Source organism: Dermatophagoides pteronyssinus, unplaced genomic scaffold (assembly GCF_027571235.1).
Source record: "Dermatophagoides pteronyssinus isolate colony J.1.1.1.1 unplaced genomic scaffold, Derpt_VIB-CSIC_2022.12 sq0025, whole genome shotgun sequence".
NCBI lineage: Eukaryota > Metazoa > Arthropoda > Arachnida > Sarcoptiformes > Pyroglyphidae > Dermatophagoides > Dermatophagoides pteronyssinus.
Window position 1 is genome coordinate 389,891 of NW_027461549.1, and position 25,687 is coordinate 415,577.

At 29.1% G+C, this 25,687-nt stretch overlaps 7 protein-coding genes across 11 annotated transcripts; all 7 read right to left on the reverse strand.

Moving 5' to 3' along the window:
* Positions 1 to 58: 58 nt before the first annotated feature.
* Positions 59 to 10,869, reverse strand: LOC113798939 (uncharacterized). 5 transcript variants are annotated; one of them, XM_075823305.1, is made up of 8 exons: positions 10,588 to 10,868; positions 10,144 to 10,521; positions 9,065 to 9,706; positions 5,506 to 5,933; positions 2,384 to 2,707; positions 2,243 to 2,326; positions 1,275 to 2,175; positions 59 to 1,008 (listed from the first exon to the last, which is right to left on the reverse strand). In XM_075823305.1, the coding sequence occupies exons 2-8, from the start codon at positions 10,208 to 10,210 to the stop codon at positions 299 to 301; spliced, it is 3,156 nt and encodes a 1,051-aa protein (XP_075679420.1). In that variant the 5' UTR covers positions 10,211 to 10,521; positions 10,588 to 10,868; the 3' UTR covers positions 59 to 298. The 5 variants fall into 5 exon arrangements, with proteins under 5 accessions (XP_075679420.1, XP_075679419.1, XP_075679418.1 ...); XM_075823304.1 differs by having other exon boundaries at positions 59 to 975; positions 2,243 to 2,707; positions 10,588 to 10,869; XM_075823303.1 differs by having other exon boundaries at positions 2,243 to 2,707.
* A 3,112-nt stretch (positions 10,870 to 13,981) lies between these two features.
* On the reverse strand, positions 13,982 to 15,803 carry LOC113797622 (RCC1 and BTB domain-containing protein 2-like). Its single transcript, XM_027348035.2, has one exon. It carries the CDS (start codon positions 15,613 to 15,615, stop codon positions 14,017 to 14,019), a length of 1,599 nt encoding a protein of 532 aa, XP_027203836.2. The 5' UTR covers positions 15,616 to 15,803; the 3' UTR covers positions 13,982 to 14,016.
* A 195-nt stretch (positions 15,804 to 15,998) lies between these two features.
* LOC113790853 (RCC1 and BTB domain-containing protein 2-like) lies at positions 15,999 to 17,755 on the reverse strand. Its single transcript, XM_075823309.1, has one exon. It carries the CDS (start codon positions 17,586 to 17,588, stop codon positions 16,014 to 16,016), a length of 1,575 nt encoding a protein of 524 aa, XP_075679424.1. The 5' UTR covers positions 17,589 to 17,755; the 3' UTR covers positions 15,999 to 16,013.
* Positions 17,756 to 17,982: 227 nt separating this feature from the next.
* LOC142645860 (RCC1 and BTB domain-containing protein 2-like) lies at positions 17,983 to 19,859 on the reverse strand. Its single transcript, XM_075823307.1, has one exon. It carries the CDS (start codon positions 19,601 to 19,603, stop codon positions 18,002 to 18,004), a length of 1,602 nt encoding a protein of 533 aa, XP_075679422.1. The 5' UTR covers positions 19,604 to 19,859; the 3' UTR covers positions 17,983 to 18,001.
* A 241-nt stretch (positions 19,860 to 20,100) lies between these two features.
* On the reverse strand, positions 20,101 to 21,286 carry LOC142645861 (uncharacterized). Its single transcript, XM_075823310.1, has 2 exons — positions 20,882 to 21,286; positions 20,101 to 20,789 (listed from the first exon to the last, which is right to left on the reverse strand). Exons 1-2 carry the CDS (start codon positions 21,096 to 21,098, stop codon positions 20,419 to 20,421), a joined length of 588 nt encoding a protein of 195 aa, XP_075679425.1. The 5' UTR covers positions 21,099 to 21,286; the 3' UTR covers positions 20,101 to 20,418.
* Positions 21,287 to 21,465: 179 nt separating this feature from the next.
* LOC142645855 (RCC1 and BTB domain-containing protein 2-like) lies at positions 21,466 to 23,272 on the reverse strand. The gene has a single exon (XM_075823286.1). It carries the CDS (start codon positions 23,250 to 23,252, stop codon positions 21,627 to 21,629), a length of 1,626 nt encoding a protein of 541 aa, XP_075679401.1. The 5' UTR covers positions 23,253 to 23,272; the 3' UTR covers positions 21,466 to 21,626.
* Positions 23,273 to 23,315: 43 nt separating this feature from the next.
* On the reverse strand, positions 23,316 to 25,396 carry LOC113792296 (RCC1 and BTB domain-containing protein 2-like). Its single transcript, XM_075823287.1, has one exon. The coding sequence runs from the start codon at positions 25,233 to 25,235 to the stop codon at positions 23,649 to 23,651; it is 1,587 nt and encodes a 528-aa protein (XP_075679402.1). The 5' UTR covers positions 25,236 to 25,396; the 3' UTR covers positions 23,316 to 23,648.
* Between the last annotated feature and the right edge of the window lie 291 nt (positions 25,397 to 25,687).

The window sequence follows — 25,687 nt, forward strand, 5'->3', positions numbered from 1 at the left end:
GCTCTCATCAAAAACATTTGATCAGATTTGATTCAAACTTGCCATTCAATTCAATCGATTAATAAATCTTAATTTTTCTTTATTCGCTAATAAATATAAATCGAAACAATAAAAAATAAAATTTGAAATCAATGTGCCGAAATAAAACATTCAAATCAATTAAAAATCATCATTACAATTATATAACTAGAATACTGGGTGATTGTTTTCGAAAAAAAATCTGTACAATAAAAAAAATGTTTTGTCACAGTTTAGAAAAAATTATTATGCACAAGGTAATTATAATGTGAAGTTTTTTTCAGATTAAATTTTCAAATCTTTCAAATGATTTGATTCGATTCGATGAGGTGGAAGATGACTGTTGTTGTTTTTGATGATGATTATTGGATGGTGAACTTGTGCCAACTTTTGTTGATGGTCCAGGTATTTCTTCAGCTATCTGATTCGATTCCGGATTCACTACTATAGATGATGATGAATAATGATTACTATGATTCTTGTGATGAGAATTATGAAGATGATTGTGATGGTTATGATGATGATGATGATGATGATGACCAGATTTAGGATTATTTAGATTAACTGAAATAGATTTATGATGAAGTATTGGTCCACCAACATTTCTAGATATTGTTGTCGGTGGTGATATTGTAGAAGGAACCGGAGGAGGTGGTGGTGGTGGTGGCGGCATTGTTGGATGAGTTGGATGTAATGCATGTAAATTTGGACTGGAAGTTGGTTCAATAATCACTGGTGATAATTGTGAACGTGATGATGGTGGTCTTGAATGATGTGAATGATGTAAACCAGGATGATGATTTACTTGTGAATAAATGGCCGTTAATGAATTCATTGAATCATATCGAGCCAAAAAATTGAATGGTGTTAACGAACTGGTTGTTGAATTTTTACGACGATGATAATCCAGACCAATGATTGTTGGTTTTGGTATGGCCGGTTCAATACGATGACCACCTTCAAAATGGGGAGGAAGTGGACGTTTTTTTCCTTTCATTTTTTTTATTGAAATGAAATTTTTTAAGGGAAAGGAAAGGAAGGTAATCGATTTGATGTATTGATAGAAAGGATACAAACAAACAAACAACGATAACGGAACAAAAAAAAATATAAAGAATTTTTTTTCAATTTAAGGGGTTAATGTGTTAATCCTATCCATTTCTATATTTTTTCATATTTGACTAATTCCTATTCGTGATGATTGTTATTGTGTGTTGGACAAAGATTGTTGATTTGATTTAGAAAAAACTACTTACCATTAATAACTAAACAGGCCAATATAATACATAATATTGATGCACCGATTACGATTGCAATCAATATGGTTAACATAATAGAATCGGTTTCTCTTAACGTAACTGTTGGATAACTTGAACCAGCTGTAGCTAATTTTGGAAATAATAATGTTGTTCCACGAACAACATTACTACCCGAATTAGATGATGATGATGATGAGCCTAATGGTTGATTATCATTACGAATCGATTTATTGATTGTCGATTGTGACGATGAAATTTTTGCACGTGAATTTCGTAAAAATACTGATGTTGATGATGATGATGATGATGGTGTTTCGGATGAATCAAATTCTTCGGTTATTGTATTATTTGGTTGAATAGAAATCGAATGATTTGATGATTCGTAGGATAATGAAGATTTTTTCTTTGGTATAATTATATGATCAATAGGAGGTATTGTTGATGATAATGAATCATCAATATCATTCGATGATTCATCGTCACTATCATCATCTTCATTATCATATTCTTCTTCATTATCATTAAAAGATTTCGATGATGATGATTCAAGATTTTTCATTATTGTAGTAGGTAATGATGTCGATGTTGTTGAAATTGTGGTGATGACCGTAGGCTTTGGTGTGGTTGTTGTTGTTGTTGTCATTGTGGTCTTTTTAGTTGTTGCTATCGTGGTGGTGGTTGAAGGCCTCGGTGTCATTTTCGTAGTCGTCGTTGTTGTTGTCGTTGATTTTGAAACAATTGGATTTTGTCTATGGCTTGTTGCCGAAGTCATTGATGAAAAAGAAGAAGTAGTTGATGTCCGGCTAGTCACAGAAGGTTTCATTGTAGTTGTAGATGTTGTTGTTGTTGTTGAAATTTTGGATTTTGGACAACCAAAAAATTCTTGTACAGTTTGATTCTATATATAGAGGATGAAACAATAAATTATTAAAGAAAATTTTACAAGCAAACAGAATGATTCTTACCAATTCTTTAAAATTACGACCATCATTATCGGTAACATAATATTGATACATTTTTCCAATTCTACGTACAGAATTCGAATGAATCTGTTCACCAATAGCATAAACAATACCATTCATTTCAAACATACCGGTAAAACTTACCGGTGGTTCAAAATCTAATAATTTTGTTCTCCATGATTGATTCCAATTAATTGCATCTAAATTATTCCATATTAAGATTGGAGATTTTTGAACAAAATTTTTTTCTGTTTGATTTTTATTATTATTATTGATTAAACGTTTGGATTGAAAACGTTGTTGTTGTTCATTATCAGCATATAAATTCAGAATTGATAACTCTTGATCAAAATTATGTTCATTTAAAATGAAAATCATTTCAAAACGTGATGGTAAAAAAGCAACCGGACGAAATTGTTGATATAGTTCCCAACCATTTGGCCATAGATTACCAGTAAGTAAACCAACCTGAACGAAAAGAGAACAACAAAAAGAATGAATGAATGAATGACAAACCAAAATTCAATCAAGTGTAAAACACATTAATAGATATTTAAAATAACCATAATAATCATCATCATCATTGATTATCGATCACAGGAATCAATCAATCAAATCAAATCAATGGATAAGATTTTTGTTTTTGCTTTTTTTGTAAATCAATATGAAACAAAAAATTCATTTTTTTTCAATCCTAGATCCGAAATGTGAACTGAATTGATTTTTGATCCATAACATGATTTCGACCTGACAACAAAAACCATATACCATTCATATAAAAGAAATAATGATAATGATGCTGACAAGTTTTTTGTTGTTATTGTTGTTGCTGTCAAATTGTCATTATTAACAATCTCTCGATATTTATGTGACAAACAAAACGAAACAAAAAAAAATATCGTCCTAATAACACTTTGATCTCAATAATTTTGTCACATTTACAAACGAAACAAATTTTGTGTGAATGAAAAAAAAATCAATGAAAATGTCAAAGAAGCTATAATTCAATGATGATAGTGAATAGATTCCCTGTTTTTTTCTTCTGTATTAATCGAATCGAGATTATCTTCGTTGTTTTTTTTTTCTCTCGAAATCATCATTTAGTTTGATTCTAAATTTTTAATGATGATGATGATGAAAAAAAAACACACGAACGCAAATGAACTTTGAAATGAATTTCTTTAAAAAAAAATTTTTGAAAATTGAAATAAAAATTTTGCTTTCGCATTTTTCTGCTAAAATGGTGTTGAAAAATTTAAATTTGAATAAAAATTCAAAACAACAACAACAACAACAAAGATGAAAACAAAAATCAATGGATTTCTTCTCATTTTAATCGTTTTCTTTTTTAATGTTTTTATATGTTATTAATTTGCATAATATGGTGATTTGGCTAATTTCAATTCGAAACAAAAAGTACATCTTGATAATGATGTTGATGATGAAAAGAAAAAGATTTTAAAAGCGGAAAACTTTTTTTCATTTTGAAAATAAAATTTCAAATGAATAGGGAAAAAACCAATAATAATCATTATTGGTTTTTTGTTCATTGTTTGATTATGACATTTTTTTTAAAGTTTTTTTTTGTCATTTGCAATGTGGGAAACAAATGAAATGAAAAAAATCCAATCGGTGATCAATGATAACCATATGTTTCTCATAATAGATTAACATTGAAGAAATTAGTCAATTTTTTTTAAATTTTGATTACGAAATGTTTATTGAATAAGGGAAAAAAATGAATTTTTTTCATTGAATAAAGTTCATCGAACGATTTTCAAACACAAATCAATTAATATTTGGATTAAGAAATTTGTTTTTTTTCTTGTTTTCTGTCTGTTTTCTTTCTGGAACAAACTACAAACCGCGAATAGACTAACACCAATTTCGAATCAAAATTGAAAATGTAAAGCGAAAAAAATCAATTAAAAATGGAAAAAAAATCCACACCAAACACAGGACCAAAAACAGCCTTAGGAGCAAATTATAACGAGGAGAAAAAAAATAGCCACCATCATATGAATACGATGATGAAGAAAAAAACAAGATCCCCCCAGTTATAATTTACTAATTTTGGATCAGTTTTTCAATCAATCATTCATTCATTCATCAAACGAACGATGTAAATAATTTTTTTTAAAAAGTCATTTTTGGTCAAGGAAGAAGACATTTTTTTTTTCGTAAAAATCAAAGGAAAAAACCCTAAGCAAATGATATCGCTAGAGCGATCGATCGATTGATTGAATGAATGATAAAAAAGTGAACTTTAGCTTTCTTCGGAAGGAGAAAACTTTTTCTTTTAAATGTCCAGCTCTTGTCATCATCATAATCATCATCATCATCATTATCGAAAAGTTTTTTGGTCTGGCTTCCCCTTGTCAAAATGGGAATAGAAACGACAACAAATTTAATGATGATGATGATGTTAAAATAGCCAAATGAAAAAGGAAACAGAAGGGAAAAAACGTTTTCAATGAAATGCTAAAAATGTTTGATCATTGAACAACGAACAAAAATCGCGATTGATCTTAACTTTAAACAAATGATGATGATTGTTTTAAAACAAACAAAACAAAACATTCACTTTATTAATGTTTTTATGAGATAAACATTTGTTTGTTTGTTTCGGTTTTTTGTCCAAAAAATCAATTCAAATCAATTGATCAAAATCTCATCCAAAATGAAAAATGAATGTTTACCAACAACCAAAGCATCGACATAAGATTTATATGAAAAACTAAATCAAATTAAAGGAAAGCTTAGAAGATTTTTTAGATGCAAACTGAAAAAAACTTTTCATTTCATTAATTCAATTTTTCGATTCAATCAGATTCAGGTTTTTTATCATAAATTGACGGAACAACAACAACAACAACCATCACCAGTTCCAGTTTCACTCTCACTCACTTTCTCATCATTAAAAATAGTAACATTTAAAAGCAAAAAGCAAAAAGCAAAAGGAAAAAAAGTTTAAATCTGATTGATCAAAACCAGCGACAACATTAAAGAAAGATGTCATACCGGGTGTTCTATTAAAAGCGGTTATGTCGTTGTCGTTTACAAGCTGTTTTTGTTCCAATGTTCAATTGGAACATCAAGAAAAAATTAAAAATAGCTTATCGCCGACTCGACTTCAATTTAACCATCATCATCATCATTATCATCATCAATCAATTATTATTATTTGAAATGATTATGATTGATTAAAAGGGGAAAAACAAATTTTCTAAATTGAAATTTTTAAAAAACATTTTGCTTTAACTTACCTGTTTCATATTCCATGGTAAATCACGTGAACGAACACGACGTTGTGTACCATTCGGATAACGTACATCTAAATTATAATAACTACGTTGATGTTGTTTATTATGTAAAAAATATATTGCTGTTGAACGTAATTTTTGTAATTCTTCACAATGACCGGTTAATGTTTGCGATTGCGACGCCGTTGATTGACCAGAAGATCTTTGTTGATTCAAATGATCCGCAACAGTAGATTTCGATCGTAATGGCATTGATTTTTGTCGTTGTCTTCGTTGTTGTTGATCAATGTTTGATAATCGATTGGTTGAATATAAACCAATCGATTGATCCATCAATGATGATTGACGTATTTGTCGCCGTTGTTTTTCATGATTATTCAGACAATATAATGGTGTTCGTGATATGTTGAATGCACCTTGAATATAATCACCTATGATATGAGATGAAAACAAAAAACAAGAAATTAAAAACAAACGAAATTAAGGCATATTTTCAAAATCAGAAGAAAAAAACTTTCTAGGATAATTTTCAATTTTTTGAAATAAGCTATAATCATTTTCATGTAGAATAATAATCATGTTTGATTTACATTTACATTTCATTTAATTTCGTTCGTTTTGTTTTTGAAACTTGATCATTTCATCAGAAACAAAAATCGATTATATTATTATTATTGTTCAATTAGGACATTCTTTTTGATTATTATGAATCACTAGCCAATGATTATCTTTTCTGATTTGTTTCTTTGAATGAAAATTATGTTAAATTTGCAAAAAAAAATTCAAAAAAAAACTTGTTTTTTTTGAATCCTTCAAGTCATTAACTAATTGAGATTGATTTTTGTTTTGGTTCAACGAGAAAAAATTCCAGAAATCTTCCCTGGATTTTACAGTTTCCAAATATGACCGAAATATTTACGGAAAAGTCTACAGAAAAAAAAATCTTTTCGGAAAATCTTTTTTTTTGAATCCATATTTTACACATTTTTTTTTTAATCTCTGAAATCTTTTTTCATCATTAATGAGAAAAAATATTAATGAAATATTTACCATCATCATCATTATCAATGTGAAACATCATCATCATCAAAAGATGATAATAATTATGATTATCTCAAACGACGAAAAAAAGAGAAAAAAATACATAATAATAATGTGTTGTTGTTGTTGATAACCGAAAGTTTTGTAATGTTTTCGTATCTAGTGTAACTGTTTTTTTCCCCAAAATGATGATGATAAAATCTTAATGAAAAAGAAAGAATATCCTGCATTTGTTTTTCGTTTTCATTTATTTTTCACACCAGCATCACTACCACCACCTACAATTTTTTCTGTTGTTGTTGTTATCTTTTTTAATGATCTTTATATTCATATTTGGAAATTAATAAACTGTTTTTTTCATTTTCAATTTTCAATGTCTTTCAAGCCATTGAAAACATCTTTCAAATGCTAAAAGACCAAATGGAGTTTTTCTAATTTCAATTTCAATTACATAATAATGAAAAATGGACAAAAAACGTTATCAAATCAAGAAGAAAAACTGAACAAAATATCATCGATCGATATCCAATATTGATATAAGGAAAAAGGAAAGTCCTGTGTGTGGAAAACATCCCAAAAAAAACAGGAAAAAGAAAACCGAATGATATCGATGAAAACCAATTTTTTTTAAATCATTAATTCAATCAAATATCGATTTTATGATAAAATTGTTGTTTGATTGACCGTTTTTTATCTAGGGATGTGTTTTTTTTCCGATATGAAAAAACATTATTATCATCATCATTATCATCATCATACAACACAGAAGCATCATCAATAAATATTGTTGTGGGAAAAAAGGTCATCATCATCATCATCATCATTGAAATTGATCAATTCATCATCAGACATTAGAAAAGAAATATTGACAATTTTTTTCTCTTCAAATGACATTGAATCAATGAAGATTACAAAGAAGAAGAACCTTTTGCGATAACTGAAAAAAAAATATCGATAACTAAAGAAAAGAAAAACGACAAAGATAATTTATCGATAATGATTATTATTATCATTTTCATTAGTCGATAAATGATGAAAACGTTTTAGTTTGGCCAAAACGTAAAACGTAAAACGTAAAATATATTAATAATTTCTTCATTCATTCATTCAAAATATGAAAAATAAAAAATATTCAAATCAATAATGAATGAAATAGGTAAGAAAAAAAATCATGTCATCATCATCATCATCATCATTGAATGGCAGCTACAAAAATGACAATGATGATGATGTTTTGTCATTTTGTAGCTGCTGTTTTTTTTTGATGACCTTTCTACCACCACCGTTTAACATTTTCATATATTTTTTTTTTGTCTTCTTTTGTGTACGAAGAATTTCAAAAAAATGATAAGGATGTTTTTATTATGGATTATATAATGAATAATAGGATGATAAGGTCGAAATAGTCAGCAGAAAAAAATAATAATGAATAAAAGGGGAAAAACTATTCTATTCTAACCTTTTTTTTCTTAAAATTCAATGACAACTTTTATCATGATGAAATACCGAAGTGAAAATAGCCGAAATAAGAGAGAGAGGGGAAAATAAATCTTTTTTCTTTCTTTCTTTATCTATTTCCACTATTGATTGTGTGTGTGTGACAATCGTATTAACTTGGTTTATTTGGCAAGAAAAACATCAACAGCAGAAGCTTTTTTAAATCCTTTTTTAAAATGAAATAATTAAGAAGATTTTCAATCGAGAAAACAAAGCCAAAAACAACAATCTTGATTTTTGAAACCGGTGTGAGAAGATTGTTATGAATGACAGATTTCTGGCGGGAAATATAAACAAACAAACAAAAATTTTCGGAATCGATTAATCGATTATTATGCATGGCTAATCATTTGGCTATTTTAACATATCCAATACCTTATTGTTGACCATTATCATCATTCATCAAAATGAAATGGTATTTTCATCAATCAAATTCTCTCTTTCTTTCTTTTGCAGAAACAAAAATGAACTCAATTTGTTTTGTTTTGTTTTGTTTGTTTTTTTCTGGTAAAATTCATTCATTCATTCATCATTATTATCATTATCTATGATGTCATCCAATATTGTTTTATTATTTTGACAACAACAACGATGATGATAATAATGACAACAACGATGATGACAACAAGGTCGATATAGTTGAATCTGGATGATGATTATTATAATAATGATGATGATGATTAAAATATTTTTTTAAAATATTTCAAAACTTTTAAAAACAAAAAGATATAGAAAATTTTTTAGGTCAAAACCCTTTTTCATATTTGTATTGCGAAACAAATCATTTTTTCTCATTTTCATATTTTTGTTAGCTGACCTCAAATAAAGTCAAATGATAATGATGTCATCTATATTCATCATTCCATTATCATTCGATTGCAAAATTATCCAAAAAAATGACCATCATCGTTTTGTTTTTTTTCTGATTAATTGAAAAACGAACGATGGTCATCATCATGGTAATAAGGACAAACCGATCAAACAAAATAATCATCCATATCTTTTTTTTATAAAAAAAACATACCTTGTGTAAATCTACGTTGATCAAATGAACGACTTAAATGACGATTACGACGATCTTTATAATAATACCAAAGATTATTACCACGTGTTATAATTGTATCATATCCATTAAAATATGCTGAATCAATATAATTTTCATTACAAAAATCATTATTATTATTATTATTATTATTATCAATATTTATTAATCGATGTTGATGATTTTCAGATGATAATGTTTCATATTGATCATTATTATTAGAATTTTTCGTTAAATTATTATTCTTTTTATAATAACCATTTTTTTCATCATATAAATATTCATCATCATCATCATCATTATCATCTTGTTCATCAATATCTTCCATATATTGATTATTTGATAACGACGATTTATTATCGATTTTTGATTGTATCGATGATACAGGTGTCGATAACGATGATGATGATAAATTTGATATGATCAATGATGATGATGAAATATGATAAGCCAAAATTGATGAACAATAATTTATTAAAATGAATAAAATTATCTTCAACATTATTATCAATGTTGATGATGGTGAATTTGGAGATCTCATTTTGTATCGATGATGATGATGATCAATCATTTTTGATTTGATTTGAAAAAAACCAGTAAAACCCTTTTTTTTATCGTAGAAAACTTTTTCAAGATTATCATTATGATAATCAGTTTGTAAACAAAATCACAACATTTATGAACATTGATTTCGAATTTGATCTTTAAAAAGAATTCGAACATTAACAACTATCGATATCGGAACAATCGATATTTGTCAAACACAAAACGTTCGATAATTTTTCATTCGAATGATGATTATCGTTATAGGGGTTTCACACTAGCAGCAATGTGAATGAAATATTTCAAATGCAATATTTCAGTCCATAAGGCTGAAATGTAGTGAAATATTGCATTTGAAATATTTCATTCACATTGCTGCTAGTGTGAAACCCCTATTAGAAAAATTTTTGAAAATATTCAACAAGTTTTCATGGAACAAAAAACATTTGGCGGCAGTCAAACGTTTTACATCTTTGTTGCCAAAAGACGATAAAATTTTTCATCTCCTGTGAACGTACCACATCCAACTTTGACAAACGAATTGATTTTCTCTTTTTTCACATCGAGTTTTTCTCTTTTTCTCATTTAATTTTTTTGTTTTCGTCAAATATGATTATCATCATCATTAATTATGATAGCGGTGATGGTGTTGTGATCTTGGTGGTGGTGGTGGTGGTAGTTCGTGGTGGTTATATTAATGATTTTTGTTTTGCATTATTCAAATCGAAAAAAAATCAATTGATTTTTTTTTTTGCATTATTCAAATCATTGATGAATATTGAAATTGATCAATCGATTGATTTTCTTCTTCGTTGATGGTGATGATGAAGGTGGTGTTGAAAACCGCTTACCACCATTATCGTCGAATTGAGTCGAGTGGAACCAAAATGAGAAATCTGGCGGAAAAACAACAACAACATTAATTTTTTTTTTTCGGGAAAATTTTCTTCAAATTAACAAACCCTGAAGCATTTAACTTCTCTCTTTTTTTCGTATATCTCTCTTTATTTTTGTTGTTTTCATTTCGTTCAGCAAAAAGATGTGAAAGAGAAATATCAAGATAATTTTCTTGAACAAAATGATGGAAGAGAGAGAGAATGTGGGGGAGGAATTGATTTTCATAATCATAATAATGATTATTTTTTCAATGATTTTCTTTAGTTGTTTGGATCGATCCAAATTAGATCAAATGATTTTGAGTGTTTTGTTTTTGTTTTGTCTGTTGCATCAAACACAGATCCGGGAACAAAATAAACAACAAAAACAAAAACAAAACATGCACATACACACATATCGATAGTATCGATTATTTTTTTAAAATGAATCTTTCTTGGATTTTGAATCACGATTCGAAAATCAACAACAACAACAACACCTTGACCGATTAAATAATCTGATTTTTCAAAAAAGAAAATCCTGTATAACTTTTGATTTTTGATCTGTAATCTTTATTTTTTCATTTGAATAAATAATGTTTTCGTCGATGTCGATGATGATGATTAGATCCAAATCGATTTTCTATGTTTTTTTTTGAATTCAAATCATTTTTTGAATTCAAAATTCAATCGAAATGAAATGAAATGAATAAAGTCAAGTCATTACACAAAACAAAACAAACAAACATTCACACACAAGCCATACAACAAAACGGTCAAATTCAATCAAGGTGTTAAATTCTCACCAATCATCGCATATCGCATATCAACTGGAAAAAAAATGAATTGATCTTTTGTTTATTATGTCATGTTTACATGTGTGTGTGTGTGTGGTTTTCTCTTGTATTCACCGAAATAATCATGATGATGATGATGATGATAAAAAATGTAAATTTGGAAAAATTGCTTGAGAACAACAAATGAAAAAAAAATCATTATTTATTCATCATCACCTTGTTATTTTTTTTTTGGCTATTAAAAACTTTTTTCCGCCGATTGTTTTAACACACGCAAACACACAAACACAGATTTTTGTGTTTACTGAAACATTGTGGATATTTACATTTGGAAAAAAATGATTGATTTTTTTGGTTTTTTAACGGGGAAAAAAATTTCACAAAAAAATGAATTTTTTTTTTGATTTGATTCAATAAATGTCATATTCGAATCCAAACAACCAAAAAAAAAAACCGATAGTGTTCGATCGATATATCGATTGTTATATTCGATAGTTCTTTTCGAACGTTTTTATCCGCTTCATTAAACATTCGATTTTTTTTCTTTGTTCCAGAAACACAATTTATCTATTAAATAATGAACGCCTATCGATTATAATTTTTGAATTTTCGTTTTTTGTTTTGTTTTTTCATCACTTTATTCATCATCCATCAAAAAAACCGAAACAAAAAAAACATTTGATGATAATTATAATCATTAAGATTGATAATTATTATTGTTGTTGTTGAAAAAAATGGTAATGAAAACAACTACAACAAAACTGATAAAAACACACCTTTTGAACAACAACAAACGAAGAAGAAGAATTGAAAAAATCAAGTTTTGTAAATGTGTGATGACGATGATGATTATGGTTTTTGATCCAGGTCAAATGAAGAATTCAACAAAAATATTGAATTATGGCTGATTAAACGAATCGATTGCAACTATACCACCACTCATGTTGAAACGAAAAATTCTTTATAGGGGTTTCACACTAGCAGCAATGTGAATGAAATATTTCAAATGCAATATTTCAGTCCATAAGGCTGAAATGTAGTGAAATATTGCATTTGAAATATTTCATTCACATTGCTGCTAGTGTGAAACCCCTATTATTGAAAATTATCATTGAAATTCGACTATGAATCTCACTGCATGATATTTATACATAAACAATAATAATGATGTTGATAATCAAAGACAAGTAAGAAAAAAAAACCCAACAAATTTTTCTGCCCAAAACATATTGAATTTCATCTTGTCTACCGGTTGGATGTCTGAATTTTCTTCGATTGCTTTGGCTTCAGTTGTTGCTGCTGTTACAAGAAATTTATCGCTCAGTAAAATGAAAACAAATGATTGATTACAATTATAAATTGAATCGAACATTTGGCAACAAACAACAAACAGACAACAACAACAATAACTACGAAAAGAAAACAATCAAAACAAAAAATCATTCATTTATAAAAGCCACGTTTATATAAATGAATGATTTTTACGAAACGTTTTTATCGTTCTTATTTATTTATTTATTAAAAATCGATTGATTGATTGATTGATTTTTGATCAATGTTTGTTTCAATCATCAATATGTTTTGTTGTTGTTGTTGATGTTGATGTTTTTTTTTGACCACAACAACAACAACAACAACAAAATATTAATCTTTATTTTCGTGGCCAACTTCTCTTCTCTTCTCTTCAACATTTATTTATATCAATTACCAATTCGATGATGATGATATTGTGACCACACCTGATGATATTATTTTGTTTTGATCGGTGGACAATCGCAATCTGGATAAAAAACTATTGACCAATCAAATTACAAAAATTGTCACTTTGGCCAAAAGAATGAATGAATTTTTCTGTTGTTGCAACATTGAAATTCAATAATGATCATCATGAATCATTTTGTTGCTGGTAATCATCATTATCATTATCACTATTTTTATCAAGAACAAAACTAAAAAAAATCGGTCATTCGGAAACAATTCGAAATGAATTTGGCTGAAGGCATTCTGCTTTTTTGGTAAGTAGTTGTTGTTGTTGTTGGTGGTGGTGGTGGTTTATGATTGATTTTTTTTCCAGCTTTTTGTTGCTGAAATTATCATGATGATGATGATTATTTTCTTCATTTTGATTGAACTTTATGACATTTAATCGACTTAATGATGATGATTATTATGATGATCATCATGATCATTATAATGATGATAATCAAAAGATTGAATTGTGATCAATCATTATAATAATGATAATGAAAGAAAAAGAATATTCAATGTCAAAATTGATTCATTACCTGAAAAAAATACCTGGAAGATACTTGTCAAGAAAATATTTGAAAATTTTAATAATTATTTTAGGTTTTGTGGTGAGTAAATCTTTGTCGTAGTCATGTGTTTTTTTAATATTTTTTTTCTTTTTGTTATTCAGATTTTTCATCAAATTGAATTTATTTTTTGATAAAAAAATAATGGCAAATGATGATGATTAAATTTAAAAATCGATGATTTCAAAATTCCATTATCATCATCGAATCATTATCATCAGTGATGATGATGATAATGATATTTCGATGACCCAAATTCTTGACAATCAATGAAAACCGATAACCAACAAAATTCAAATTCGAATTATTTGAAAAAAAAGATAAACCAAACGCCATCTATCGATCAAGATTATTTGTTTTGAAATTTGAAATTTGTTTTTTTATTAATTATCAAAATTAGTATACTATTCACAAATCTTTTTCAAAAAAAGATTATCGCTTAAAAAAAACAATTCAAGAAATTCGATAATATTTTTTTTGTTTTCCGAAAGATTGTTAGTAATTTTCGGTAAAACATCTTTGATAGTTAATTCGACAAGTTTGTCATGCATATCATCAAGTTTATATTTACTGATTAATGGAAGATAAGTGAATAAAGTTTGCTTATTGAGATCCCTTCGTATGAATGTTCGACAATGTTTCATTAATCGTTCATCACCATAACAATTGGCCAAATCAATAAGTTCGGCTATATTGGATTGATTGATACGGATACGGCCAGTATGTAACATCACTAGATATGAATAATAGATATCATAACTATAATCTTTGATGATCACTTGGTTATTCTCTTGACAATCACCCGAAAACATACGACTATAATATTTTGATGACATTTTTAGGTAACATTTTGAAGCAAATATATGTTTGTCACCGATAATAAACATAACATCATAATTATCAGGATTATCCAATAATCCAATGATTGATATCGGATCATTCGATTCGAATGAATAGATAGTTGATGTTAAGCCAAAAGTAATTATGGAGACGCGTGACGTTGCTGATGCTGCAACAAATGATTTCAGTTGACCATCCAATTTTTTGAGCGGGACCAATTCTTTAGTATTTAATCTACCCCATTTATAATAATGTGATGAATGATCCAAAGCATATGAAATAAGGTGATGATTCTTACAAGCCATACTTTGCACATTTTCAATGGGAATTTTTGTCGGCACTTTTGCATCTTGTTCATTATCATTGATAGGGCATTGACCATAACCACATCCAAAAATTTGACCATCCTCCAATAAAAATAAAGAATGACTTGCACCGACCACAATATTTTTGATTGGACTATCAATCAAAACATCGGGAAATGAGACCAATGAAGGTGTTCTTCGGACATTTGTATCCCCTAAACCTAACTGTCCATAGTTATTATAGCCCCAGGAATAAATTTCATTCGTATTGGTGAGAGCAAGACTATGGCCTTCTCCACAAGCTATCATTTTGACATTATTCAAACCAGTGTTCACGACAGTATCATACGATGAACTTGAATTACCAGTCAATTGACAAAAACAATTATTTCCCAAAGCGAAAACAGTGCCATCTTGTCGTAACAATAACAAATGATTTTCTCCACATGCTATCATTTGAAAACGATCATCTCCGGTGGAAATCAATCGAAAAGTATTGTTCGTTTTCCATCTTGAATCACAACTAGCTAGATACACTAGTCCATCATCAGTTAGAACGACAACAAAATCCTCACCTGAATCGACTTGAAGAATTTTCTTGTCATTTAAAATGTCAATCTGTTGTGGTTGTTTTGGATCATGTTGTAACGATAACCATTTGCATATTTCATCACCATATGCATAGGTAGCATTGTTGGTTATACAAAGATAACCAAATGTCTTGTTTGAATTGGTTATTTTAAAAATAGAAACGATGTTTGGAATAAATTCCTGATCAATATCTTTTAAATCAATATCTTTTAAATCATTTTGAAATAATTCGATATCCACATCAGTATCGGTTGGTATTTTTTTCATCGTTATTTTTTTTCTTGAAAATCCAATTTCAATCGCAGCAAATAAACAATATTCAACAATGATCTTCTAAAACACACAAACAAATCACAAAATAAAAATTGATGTAATACACTCTTGTTGAAAAATTGTCCGTTTTTCCTCTGTACTAATAAGTTAGACAAAAGCTTAATTTTTGCCACCAAAAAAAAAAAAAAAAGAATAGACAATTTAGAGCGAAAATCATCATTCGAGAATCATCTATTGTGACAAATTTAATACAAATTTGGTCGAAATAGACGAGTTTATGATTTTGTAAATATTTGGCGAGTAATTTGTAAAAAAAATATTTATTAAAAAAAAATGATTGATTTGATTTTGTTAAGAAAAAAAAATTTGTTTTTTTATTAATTATCAAAATACTATTGACAAATCTTTTTCAAAAAAAGATTATCGCTTAAAAAAAACAATTCAAGAAATTTTTTAATATCTTCTTTGCTTTCCAAAAGATTATAAGCAATTTTCGGTAAAACATCTTTGGTAGTTAATTGGACAAGTTTGTCATGCATATCATCAAGTTCATATTTGTTAATTAATGGAAGATAAATGCACAAAGTTTGCTTATTGAGATCTCTTCGTATGAATGTTTTACAATGTTTCATTAATCGTTCATCACCATAACAATTGGCCAAATCAATAAGTATAGCTATATTGGATTGATTGATTCGAATACGACCAGTATGTAACATCAATAGATATGAGTAATAAACATCATAATTATAATCTTTAATGATCACTTGATCATTTTCTAGCCAATCACCCGAAAACATTCGACTATAATATTTTGAAGACATTTTTAGGTAACATTTCCGAGCCAATATACGTTTGTCGCCGATAACAAATTCGACATCATAATTATCCGGATTATCCAATAATCCAATATTTGTTATCGTATCATGCGATTCGAAAGAATAGATGGTTGATGTTAAGCCAAAAGTGATTGGTGATTTGTAAGACATTATTGATGCTGCAACAAATGATTTAGGTTGACCATCCAATTTTTTGAGTGGGGCCAATTTTTTACTATATAATCTACCCCATTGATAATAATGTGAAGAATGATCCAAAGCATATGAAATAAGGTGAGAATTCTTACAAGCCATACTTTGCACATTTTCAATCGGTATTTTCGCCGGCACTTTTGCATCTTGATTATCATCATTGATAGGGCGTTGACCATGACCACATCCAAAAATTTGACCATCCTCCAATAAAAATAAAGAATGATTTGCACCGGCCATAATATTTTTGATTGGACCATGAAAAAATGAAACAAGTGTCGGTATTCTTCGTTCATTTGTATCGCCTAGACCTAACTGTCCCTTGTTATTACAGCCCCAGGAATAAATTCGATTCGTATTGGTAAGAGCAAGGCTATGTTCACTTCCACAAGCTATTATTTTGACATTAGTCAAACCATTGTTCACAACAGTATCATACGATGACTCTGAATTACCGGTCAATTGACCATATCTATTATCACCCAAAGCAAAAACAGTGCCATCTATTCGTAACAACAACAAATGATTCTGTCCACATGATATCATTTTAAAACGATCATTACCGGTGGAAATCAATTTAAAAGTATTTTTCGTTTTCCAAAATGAATCTTCACTGGCTAGATACACTTGTCCATCATCAGTTAGAACGACAACAAATCTGTAACATGAATCGATTTGAATAATTTTCTTGTCATTCAAAATGTTAATTTGTTGTGGTCGTTTGGGATCATGTTTTAACGATAGCCATTTGCATATATCACGACCATAAGCATAAGTAGCATTATTATTGGCAATAAATAGAAAACTGATTCCCTTGTTTGTATTGGTTATTTTATAAATCGAAATAATGCTTGGAATAAATTCCGGATCAATATCTTTCAAATCATTTTGAAATAATTGGATATCCACATCAGTATCGGTTGGTGATTTTTTCATCGTTATTTTTTTCTTGAAAATCCAATTTCAATCGCAGCAAAAAAAACAATATTCAACAATGATCTTCTAAAACACACAAACAAAGAACAAAATGAAAAATGATGTAATGCACTCTTGTTGAAAAATTGTCGGTTTTTCCGTTGTATACACTGTAGACAAAAGTAAACAAATTCTAAAATGGGAGGAGCTTAATTTTTGCCACAAAAAAAATAGACAATTTTTTCTGAGCGAAATTTTTCATCATTCGAGAATCATCTATTGTGACAAATTTAATACAAATTTGGTCGAAATAGACGAGTTTATGATTTTGTAAATATTTGGCGAGTAATTTGTAAAAAAAATATTTATTTAAAAAAATGAATGATTTGATTTTGTTAAGAAAAAAAATTTGTTTTTTATTAATTATCAAAATATTATTGACAAATCTTTTTCAAAAAATGATTATCGCTTAACAAAAAAAATTTAAGAAATTCGTTAATATTTTCATTGTTTTCCAAAAGATTGTTAGTAATTTTCGGTAAAACCTCTTCGATGGTTAGCTGGACAAGTTTATCATTCATTTCATTAAGTTCATATTTATCAATCAAAGGAAAATAAATGAATAAAGTTCGTTCATTTAGATCCGTTCGTATGAATGTTTTACAATGTTTCATTAATCGTTCATCACCATAACAATTGGCCAAATCAATAAGTTCGGCTATATTGGATTGATTGATTCGAATCCGGCCAGTATGTAACATACGTAGATATGAATAATAGATATCATAACTATAATCTTTAATAATCACTTGATCATTTTCTAGCCAATCACCCGAAAACATTCGATTATAATATTTTGATGACATTTTCAGATAACATTTACAAGCCAATATACGTTTGTCGCCGATAATAAACTCGACATCATAATTATTCGGATTATCCAATAATCCAATATTTGATATTGTATCATGCGATTCGAATGAATAGAAGGTTGATGTTAGGCCAAAAGTGATTGGTGATTTATTTACTATTGCTGATGCTGCAGCAAATGATTTCGGTCGACCATTCAATTTTTCGAGTGGAACTAATTTTTTACTATTTAATTTACCCCATTCATAATAATGTGATGAATGATCCAAAGCATATGAAATAAGGTGATGATTCTTACAAGCCACACTTTGCACATTTTCAATGGGTATTTTTGTCGGCACAGAAGAATTTTGCTTATTATCATTAATAGGTGGTTGACCATAACCACATCCAAAAATCTGACCATCCTCCAATAAAAATAAAGAATGCCCAAGGCCGGCTATAATATTTTTGATTGGACTATCAATCGAACCATCAGGAAATGAAACCAGTGAGGGTGTTCTTCGGTCATTTGTATCGCCTAGACCTAACTGTCCATACTCATTCCAGCCCCATGAATAAATTTGATTCGTATTGGTGAGTGCAAGACTATGGGCTCCACCACAAGCTATTATTTTGACATTATTCAAATCATTGTTCACTGCAGTGTTTACAAGTTCATTATACGATGAGTGCAAATTACCGGTCAATTGACCATATCTATTATCACCCAAAGCAAAAACAGTGCCATCTTGTCGTAACAATAACAAATGAAATTGTCCACATGCTATCATTTCAAAACGATCATCATCACAGGTCGAGATCAATCGAAAAGTATTGTTCGTTTGCCATCTTGGCTCACTACTGGCTATATAGACTAATCCATCATCAGTTAGAACGACAACAAATTCATTGCCCGAATCGATTTGAATAATTTTCTTGCCATTCAAAATGCCAATTTGTTGTGGTCGTTTGGGATCATGTTTTAACGATAGCCATTTGCATATATCATCACCATAAGCATAGGTTGTATTGTTGTTGGTTATAAATAGAAAACCCATTTTGTTAAAATATGCAGATATTTTAAAAATGGAAATGATGCTTGGAATAAATTCCGGATCGATATCTTTTAAATCATCATGAAATAATTCAATATCCAAGCAAGTATCGGTTGGTACTTTTTTCATCGTTTTTTTCTTGAAAATCCAATTTCAATCGCAGCAAAAAAAACAATATTCAACGATGATCTGCTACACAATACACAAACAAATTATAAAATGTAATGCACACAATACCTGAGCAAGACAGAATCTCAAATGACAAACAGTGTATGCAATAGCAAACACTCATCCAACACAGCAAAAAAATAATGGATTGAAACGATTGGAGTCTCCAAGGACCTACTTGATTGATGTTTATCATAATACTCGATTGATCAATTGATTGATTATACCTTTACACCCATCTATATTGGGTGCATCATTATCAAAAAAAACAAACTAAAAAATTCTGGATACATCTCTATCATCAATGATAATCTCCCTCATCCCGGATCTATTTTTTTTTTGGCCAGATTTCCAAAATTGGATTAAACAACACTTGAGATTAATTGCATATCCATAATAATACTTTATTACGAAAAAAGTTTTTTAACAAATTTAATTAACATTGTTATACAAAACAAAAAAAGGAAAATGTTATATTTATCAAATGTATCAATCGGAAACAAAATCTTTTTCAGTTATGGTCAATTTAGGTTGATTTTTTTTGTTTGCAAGGCAAATCTTTTGTTTTACAAGGAGATTGTTGTTCGGAAAACCATTTCAAAAATTTTGTAATATTGTTTTTGTTTTTCGGTAAAACATTTTTGATTGTTAATTCGACAAGTTTATCATTCATTCCATCAAGTTTATATTGTTCGATTAATGGAAGATAGGTAAATAAAGTCCATTCATTTAGATCCATTCGTATGAATGATTTACAATGTTTCATTAATTGTTCATCACAATAATACATATACACAACACATACGTACATCTGTAGACCATTGAATCAGAATAATTTTCATTGCATTGTTTGCAAGAATCGATGGAACTAAATCTGATCGTACTGGTAATCGATATGAAATTTCATCAGGATTTGGTGAAATTAAATCACGAAATCGTTGCAGAAAATAGATTCCGGTAGCAATGATCAAAAGGATAGAATACACGATACGGATGGCATTTCGTGAAATGATCAAAAATGATTGTCTTGTACATTGTGATGGGCGACGAAAATTATTTGTCATCCATTCATTCAAATGATATTGTGGTGAAATGATTTCAGTTCCGGTCATTTCACGAATTCGACGAATTACAGTACCATTTCGGCCTATTTAAATATGATAATAATTATTTCGAAATTAAAAAAACTACTTTCTTTTTCAATGAACATCAATCCCAAAAAAAAAAAAGATAACCTACCAACAACACGAGCAGCCAGATAAGGATTTTTAAATTGAACACCAAAATAAATCAATTGGTCATTGTCTGAACAATCTTTCGGATGATTTAATTCGAAAAAATCGATCAATTCAATATAATCATCAAAATGTCGTTTAATCCATGTTTTCAATCGTCGAATTGATTCATTTTGGCCAAAAAATTTAGCATTATCCAAGAATTCTTGCACAAATTCCATTTTTTTTTCAAGATCAGAAACAAATTTTTAGCAAAAGAAATTAAAACTTATTACTTATCGCACTAATGTTTCGAAAATGAATGGGAAATAAAAAAAAATATCAAACGATAATAAGGACCATTTTTTGCATGTTTTCATTCAATAGCCAGACAGTCTGGCGCCTTATTATTATATTTCCCTTGAATTTCAAGTCTTGATTTTTGAATGCGCATGATTAATTTGAAAGAAAAAAAATGAAACAGCGTACAATTTCTAATTTAAAATTTTTTTTTTCGCTGAAAACAACAAAAACAGAAAAAAAACTGGACGAAAAAAAATAATCAAATTGAGGAGACAAAATTTTATTTAATCAAAGTTTGTTGCTCGTATGAAATCAATTTTAAGAAATTTGGTAATATTTTTTTTTCAAAAGATTATTATTAAATTTTGGTTGGTTGGTTATCTATCAAAATTAAACAATGATTTTTGTTGATGATGATGATTGTTACACAAAACAAAAAAATGAAAATGTTATGATAGTCAAATGCATCAATCGGAAAGAAAATCATTTTCAGTTATCGTGAATGTTGGCTGTTTTTTCTTTCTTTTGCGAGGCAAATTTTTTGTTTTACAAAAAGATTGTTGTTCGAAAAACCATTCCAGAAATTTTGTAATATTACTGATTTTTGGTATAACATCTTTGATTGTTAATTCGACAAGTTTATCATTCATATCATTAAGTTCATATTTACTGATTAATGGAAGATAAATGAATAAAGTTTGCTTATTGAGATCCCTTCGTATGAATGTTCGACAATGTTTCATTAATTGTTCATCACAATAACAATTGGCCAAATCAATAAATTCGGCTATATTGGATTGATTGATTTGAATTTGGCCAGTATGTAACATCCTAAGATATGAATAATATACATCATAACTATATGCATCAATCACCACTCTATCATTACTTTCTTGCCATTCACCCGAAAACATTTGACTATAATATTTTGATGCCATTTTCAAAAAACATTTACAAGCCACTATACGTTTGTCACCGATAATAAATTCGACATCATAATTATCCGGATTATCCAATAATCCAATATTTGATATTGTATCATGCGATTCGAATGAATAGATGGCTGATGTTAGGCCATAAGTGATTGGTGATTTATTTACTATAGCTGATGCTGCTGCAAATGATTTCAGTTGACCGTCCAATTTTTTGAGTGGTAACAATTTTTTATAATTTAATCTACCCCATTCATAATAATGTGATGAATGATCCAAAGCCAATGAAATATGGAGATAATTTGTACAAGCCATACTTTGACAATTTTCAATCGGTATTTTTGTCGGCACTTTTGAATCTTGCTCATTATCATTAATTGGTGGTTGACCATAACCACATCCAAAAATCTGACCATCCTCCAATAGAAATACAGAATGCCATTCACCGGCCACAATATTTTTGATTTGGCTATTAATTGAACCATCAGGAAATGAAAGCAATGATGGTATTCTTCGGTCATCTGTATCGCCTAGACCTAACTGTCCATCCTCATTCCGGCCCCAGGAATAAATTTCATTCGTATTGGTGAGAGCAAGGATATGTTCACTTCCACAAGCTATTATTTTGACATTATTCAAACCAGTGTTCACGACAGTATCATACGATGACTCTGAATTACCGGTCAATTGACCAAATTCATTATCACCCAAAGCAAAAACAGTGCCATCTTGTCGTAACAATAACAAATGATGCTGTCCACATGCTATCATTTCAAAACGATCATTACCGGTAGTGATCAATTGCAAAGTATTGTACGTTTGCCATTCAGAATCATCACTACTGGCTAGATACACTAGTCCATCATCAGTTAAGACGACAACAAATTCATTGCCGGAATCGACTTGAATAATTTTCTTATCATTTAAAATGTCAATCTGTTGTGGTCGCTTGGGATCATGTTCTAACGATAGCCATTCGCATATTACATCACCATATGCATAGGTTGCATCATCGGTCATAAATAGAAAACCAATTTCCTTGCTTTCCTTGGCTATTTTAAAAATAGAAACGATGCTTATAATAAATTCTTGATCGATATCTTTTAAATCATCTTGAAATAATTCGATATCCACACAAATATCGGTTGGTATTTTTTTCATTGTTATTTTTTTCTTGAAAATTCAATTTCAATCGCAGCAAAAAAACAATATTCCACAATGGTCTGCCAAAACACTGAACAATTTATTATTCGATCGATTGATTTGATAATTAACAACAAATTTTGTAAGAAAATAAACAAATTTAAAGCAAACAACGAAATGAAAAAAGTTACATGATCGTTAGATCATCGTTGCATATATGCTCGAAAAAGGAAAATCGAAGAGAAAACATTAAAGTGCGCATCAGTTTGCGCAACACGTTTTTTTAGCTGTCCAAAATTGTAATGTTAATGCAGGCATATTTTTTTTTTTTTGTTCAACATGCGACATACGGTATACGCAATCAAATAGAAAAAAGGGCAAAAATTCTGGTTTTAAAAGATTCATTTTTGATTGTCACTTTTGACTATTTTTTTCCAAAAAAAAAGATTGTTGTTCAGAAAAAAGTGGTCCAATTAATTTCATAATATTTTCTTTGTTATCCAAAATATTATTTCGGATTTTTGGTAAAACGATGGTTAGTTGGACAAGTTTGTCATGCAAGTCATCAAGTTCATATTTATCAATCAATGGAAAATAAATGGATAATGTCTGTTCATTCAGGTCTGTTTGTATGAATGTTTGACAAAGTTTCATTAATCGTTCATCACCATAACAATTGGCCAAATCAATTAATTTGGCAATATTGGATTGATTGATTCGGATACGGCCAGTATATAACATTCGTAAATATGTGTAATATGCATCATAACTATATGCCTCAATCACCACTTTATTATTATTTTCTTGCCAATCACCTGAAAACATTCGACTATAATATTTTGATACCATTTTCAGATAACATTTACAAGCCAATATACGTTTGTCACCGATAATAAACTCGACATCATAATTATTCGGATTATCCAATAATCCAATATTTGATATTGTATCATGCGATTCGAATGAATAGATGGTTGATGTTGGGCCATAAGTGATTGGTGATTCAAGTAACATTGCTGATGCTGCAGCGTATGATTTCGGTCGAGCATGCAATTTTTTGAGCTTGACCAATTCTTTATTATTTAGTTCGCCCCATACATAATAATGTGATGAATGATCCAAAGCAAATGAAAAATAAAGATAATTCTTACAAACCACACTTTGTACATTTTCAATGGGTATTTTTGTCGGCACTTTTGCATCTTGCTCATTATAATTGATAGAGCGTTGACCATAACCACATCCAAAAATCTGACCATTCTCGAATAAAAATAAAGAATGCTTCCAACCACCGACAATATTTTTGATTGGACTATTAATTGAAACATCGGGAAATGAAACAAGTGAAGGTGTTCTTCGGTTATTTGTATCGCCTAGACCTAACTGTCCATACTTATTACAGCCCCAGGAATAAATTTGATTCGTATTGGTGAGAGCAAGACTATGGCCCGCTCCACAAGCTATTATTTTGACATTATTCAAACCAGTGTTCACGACAGTATCATACGATGAACTTGAATTACCGGTCAATTGACCAAATCTATTATCTCCCAAAGCAAAAACAGTGCCATCTTGTCTTAACAATAACAAATGTTTCCATCCACATGCTATCATTTCAACACGATCATTACCTTTGGAAATCAATCGAAAAGTATTGTTCGTTTTCCATCTTGAATCACAACTGGCTAGAAACACTAGTCCATCATCAGTTAGAACGACAACAAAATTGTAACCTGAATCGACTTGAATAATTTTCTTGTCATTCAAAATGTCAATCTGTTGTGGTCGTTTTGGATCATGTTGTAACGATAGCCATTCGCATATTGCTTCACCATAAGCATAAGTTTTATCGTTGGTGATGCATAGAAAACCAATTTCTTCGAAAAATTGGGTTATTTTAAAAATAGAAACGACGCTTTGAATAAATTCTTGATCGATATCTTTTAAATCATTTTGAAATAATTCGATATCCACCCAAGTATCGGTTGGTATTATTTTCATCGTTTTTTTCTTGAAAAGCCAATTTTGTTCTCAGCAAAAAAAAAAACAATATTCAACAATGGTCTGCTACACAATACACAAGAAAATCACAAAATGTAATGCACACAATACCTGAGCCAGACAGAATCTCAAATGACAATGTATGCAAAAACAAACACTCTTTAAATACACAGAATTATATTTGATTTTTTTTGTTGTAGATTACTATGCAATAGATTTTAAAAAATAAAACTTTTAACCATAAGATAATTGAATTAAAATAAAGGTGTTTACATATATTATGCCATAATAAAAATATTTTATCGACAAATATAAAGTGTCCGTTATCAGCGTTTCCGAGAAAAAAAATCATAGCCTGTGGAATTTTTTTCAAAATTTTTTACAAACGACGCATACAAACATATGCGTGGCGGGTAGCGATCCTGTTATTTGTTACATTATTTTTTTTTTTT

Bases quoted from the DNA above. Each gene is read 5' to 3' on its own strand.
- LOC113790853 (XM_075823309.1), bottom strand. From the start codon at position 17,588: ATGAAAAAATCACCAACCGATACTGATGTGGATATCCAATTATTTCAA.
- LOC113792296 (XM_075823287.1), bottom strand. From the start codon at position 25,235: ATGAAAATAATACCAACCGATACTTGGGTGGATATCGAATTATTTCAA.
- LOC142645860 (XM_075823307.1), bottom strand. From the start codon at position 19,603: ATGAAAAAAGTACCAACCGATACTTGCTTGGATATTGAATTATTTCAT.
- LOC113797622 (XM_027348035.2), bottom strand. From the start codon at position 15,615: ATGAAAAAAATACCAACCGATACTGATGTGGATATCGAATTATTTCAA.
- LOC142645855 (XM_075823286.1), bottom strand. From the start codon at position 23,252: ATGAAAAAAATACCAACCGATATTTGTGTGGATATCGAATTATTTCAA.
- LOC142645861 (XM_075823310.1), bottom strand. From the start codon at position 21,098: ATGGAATTTGTGCAAGAATTCTTGGATAATGCTAAATTTTTTGGCCAA. The intron at 20,790-20,881 runs GTAGGTTATCTT...ATATTTAAATAG, and splicing joins TCTGGCTGCTCGTGTTGTTG to GCCGAAATGGTACTGTAATT.
- LOC113798939 (XM_075823303.1), bottom strand. From the start codon at position 10,210: ATGAGAAAAAGAGAAAAACTCGATGTGAAAAAAGAGAAAATCAATTCG. The intron at 5,934-9,064 runs GTATGTTTTTTT...CTCATATCATAG, and splicing joins TCAACGTAGATTTACACAAG to GTGATTATATTCAAGGTGCA. The intron at 2,176-2,242 runs GTAAGAATCATT...CTCTATATATAG, and splicing joins GTCGTAATTTTAAAGAATTG to AATCAAACTGTACAAGAATT.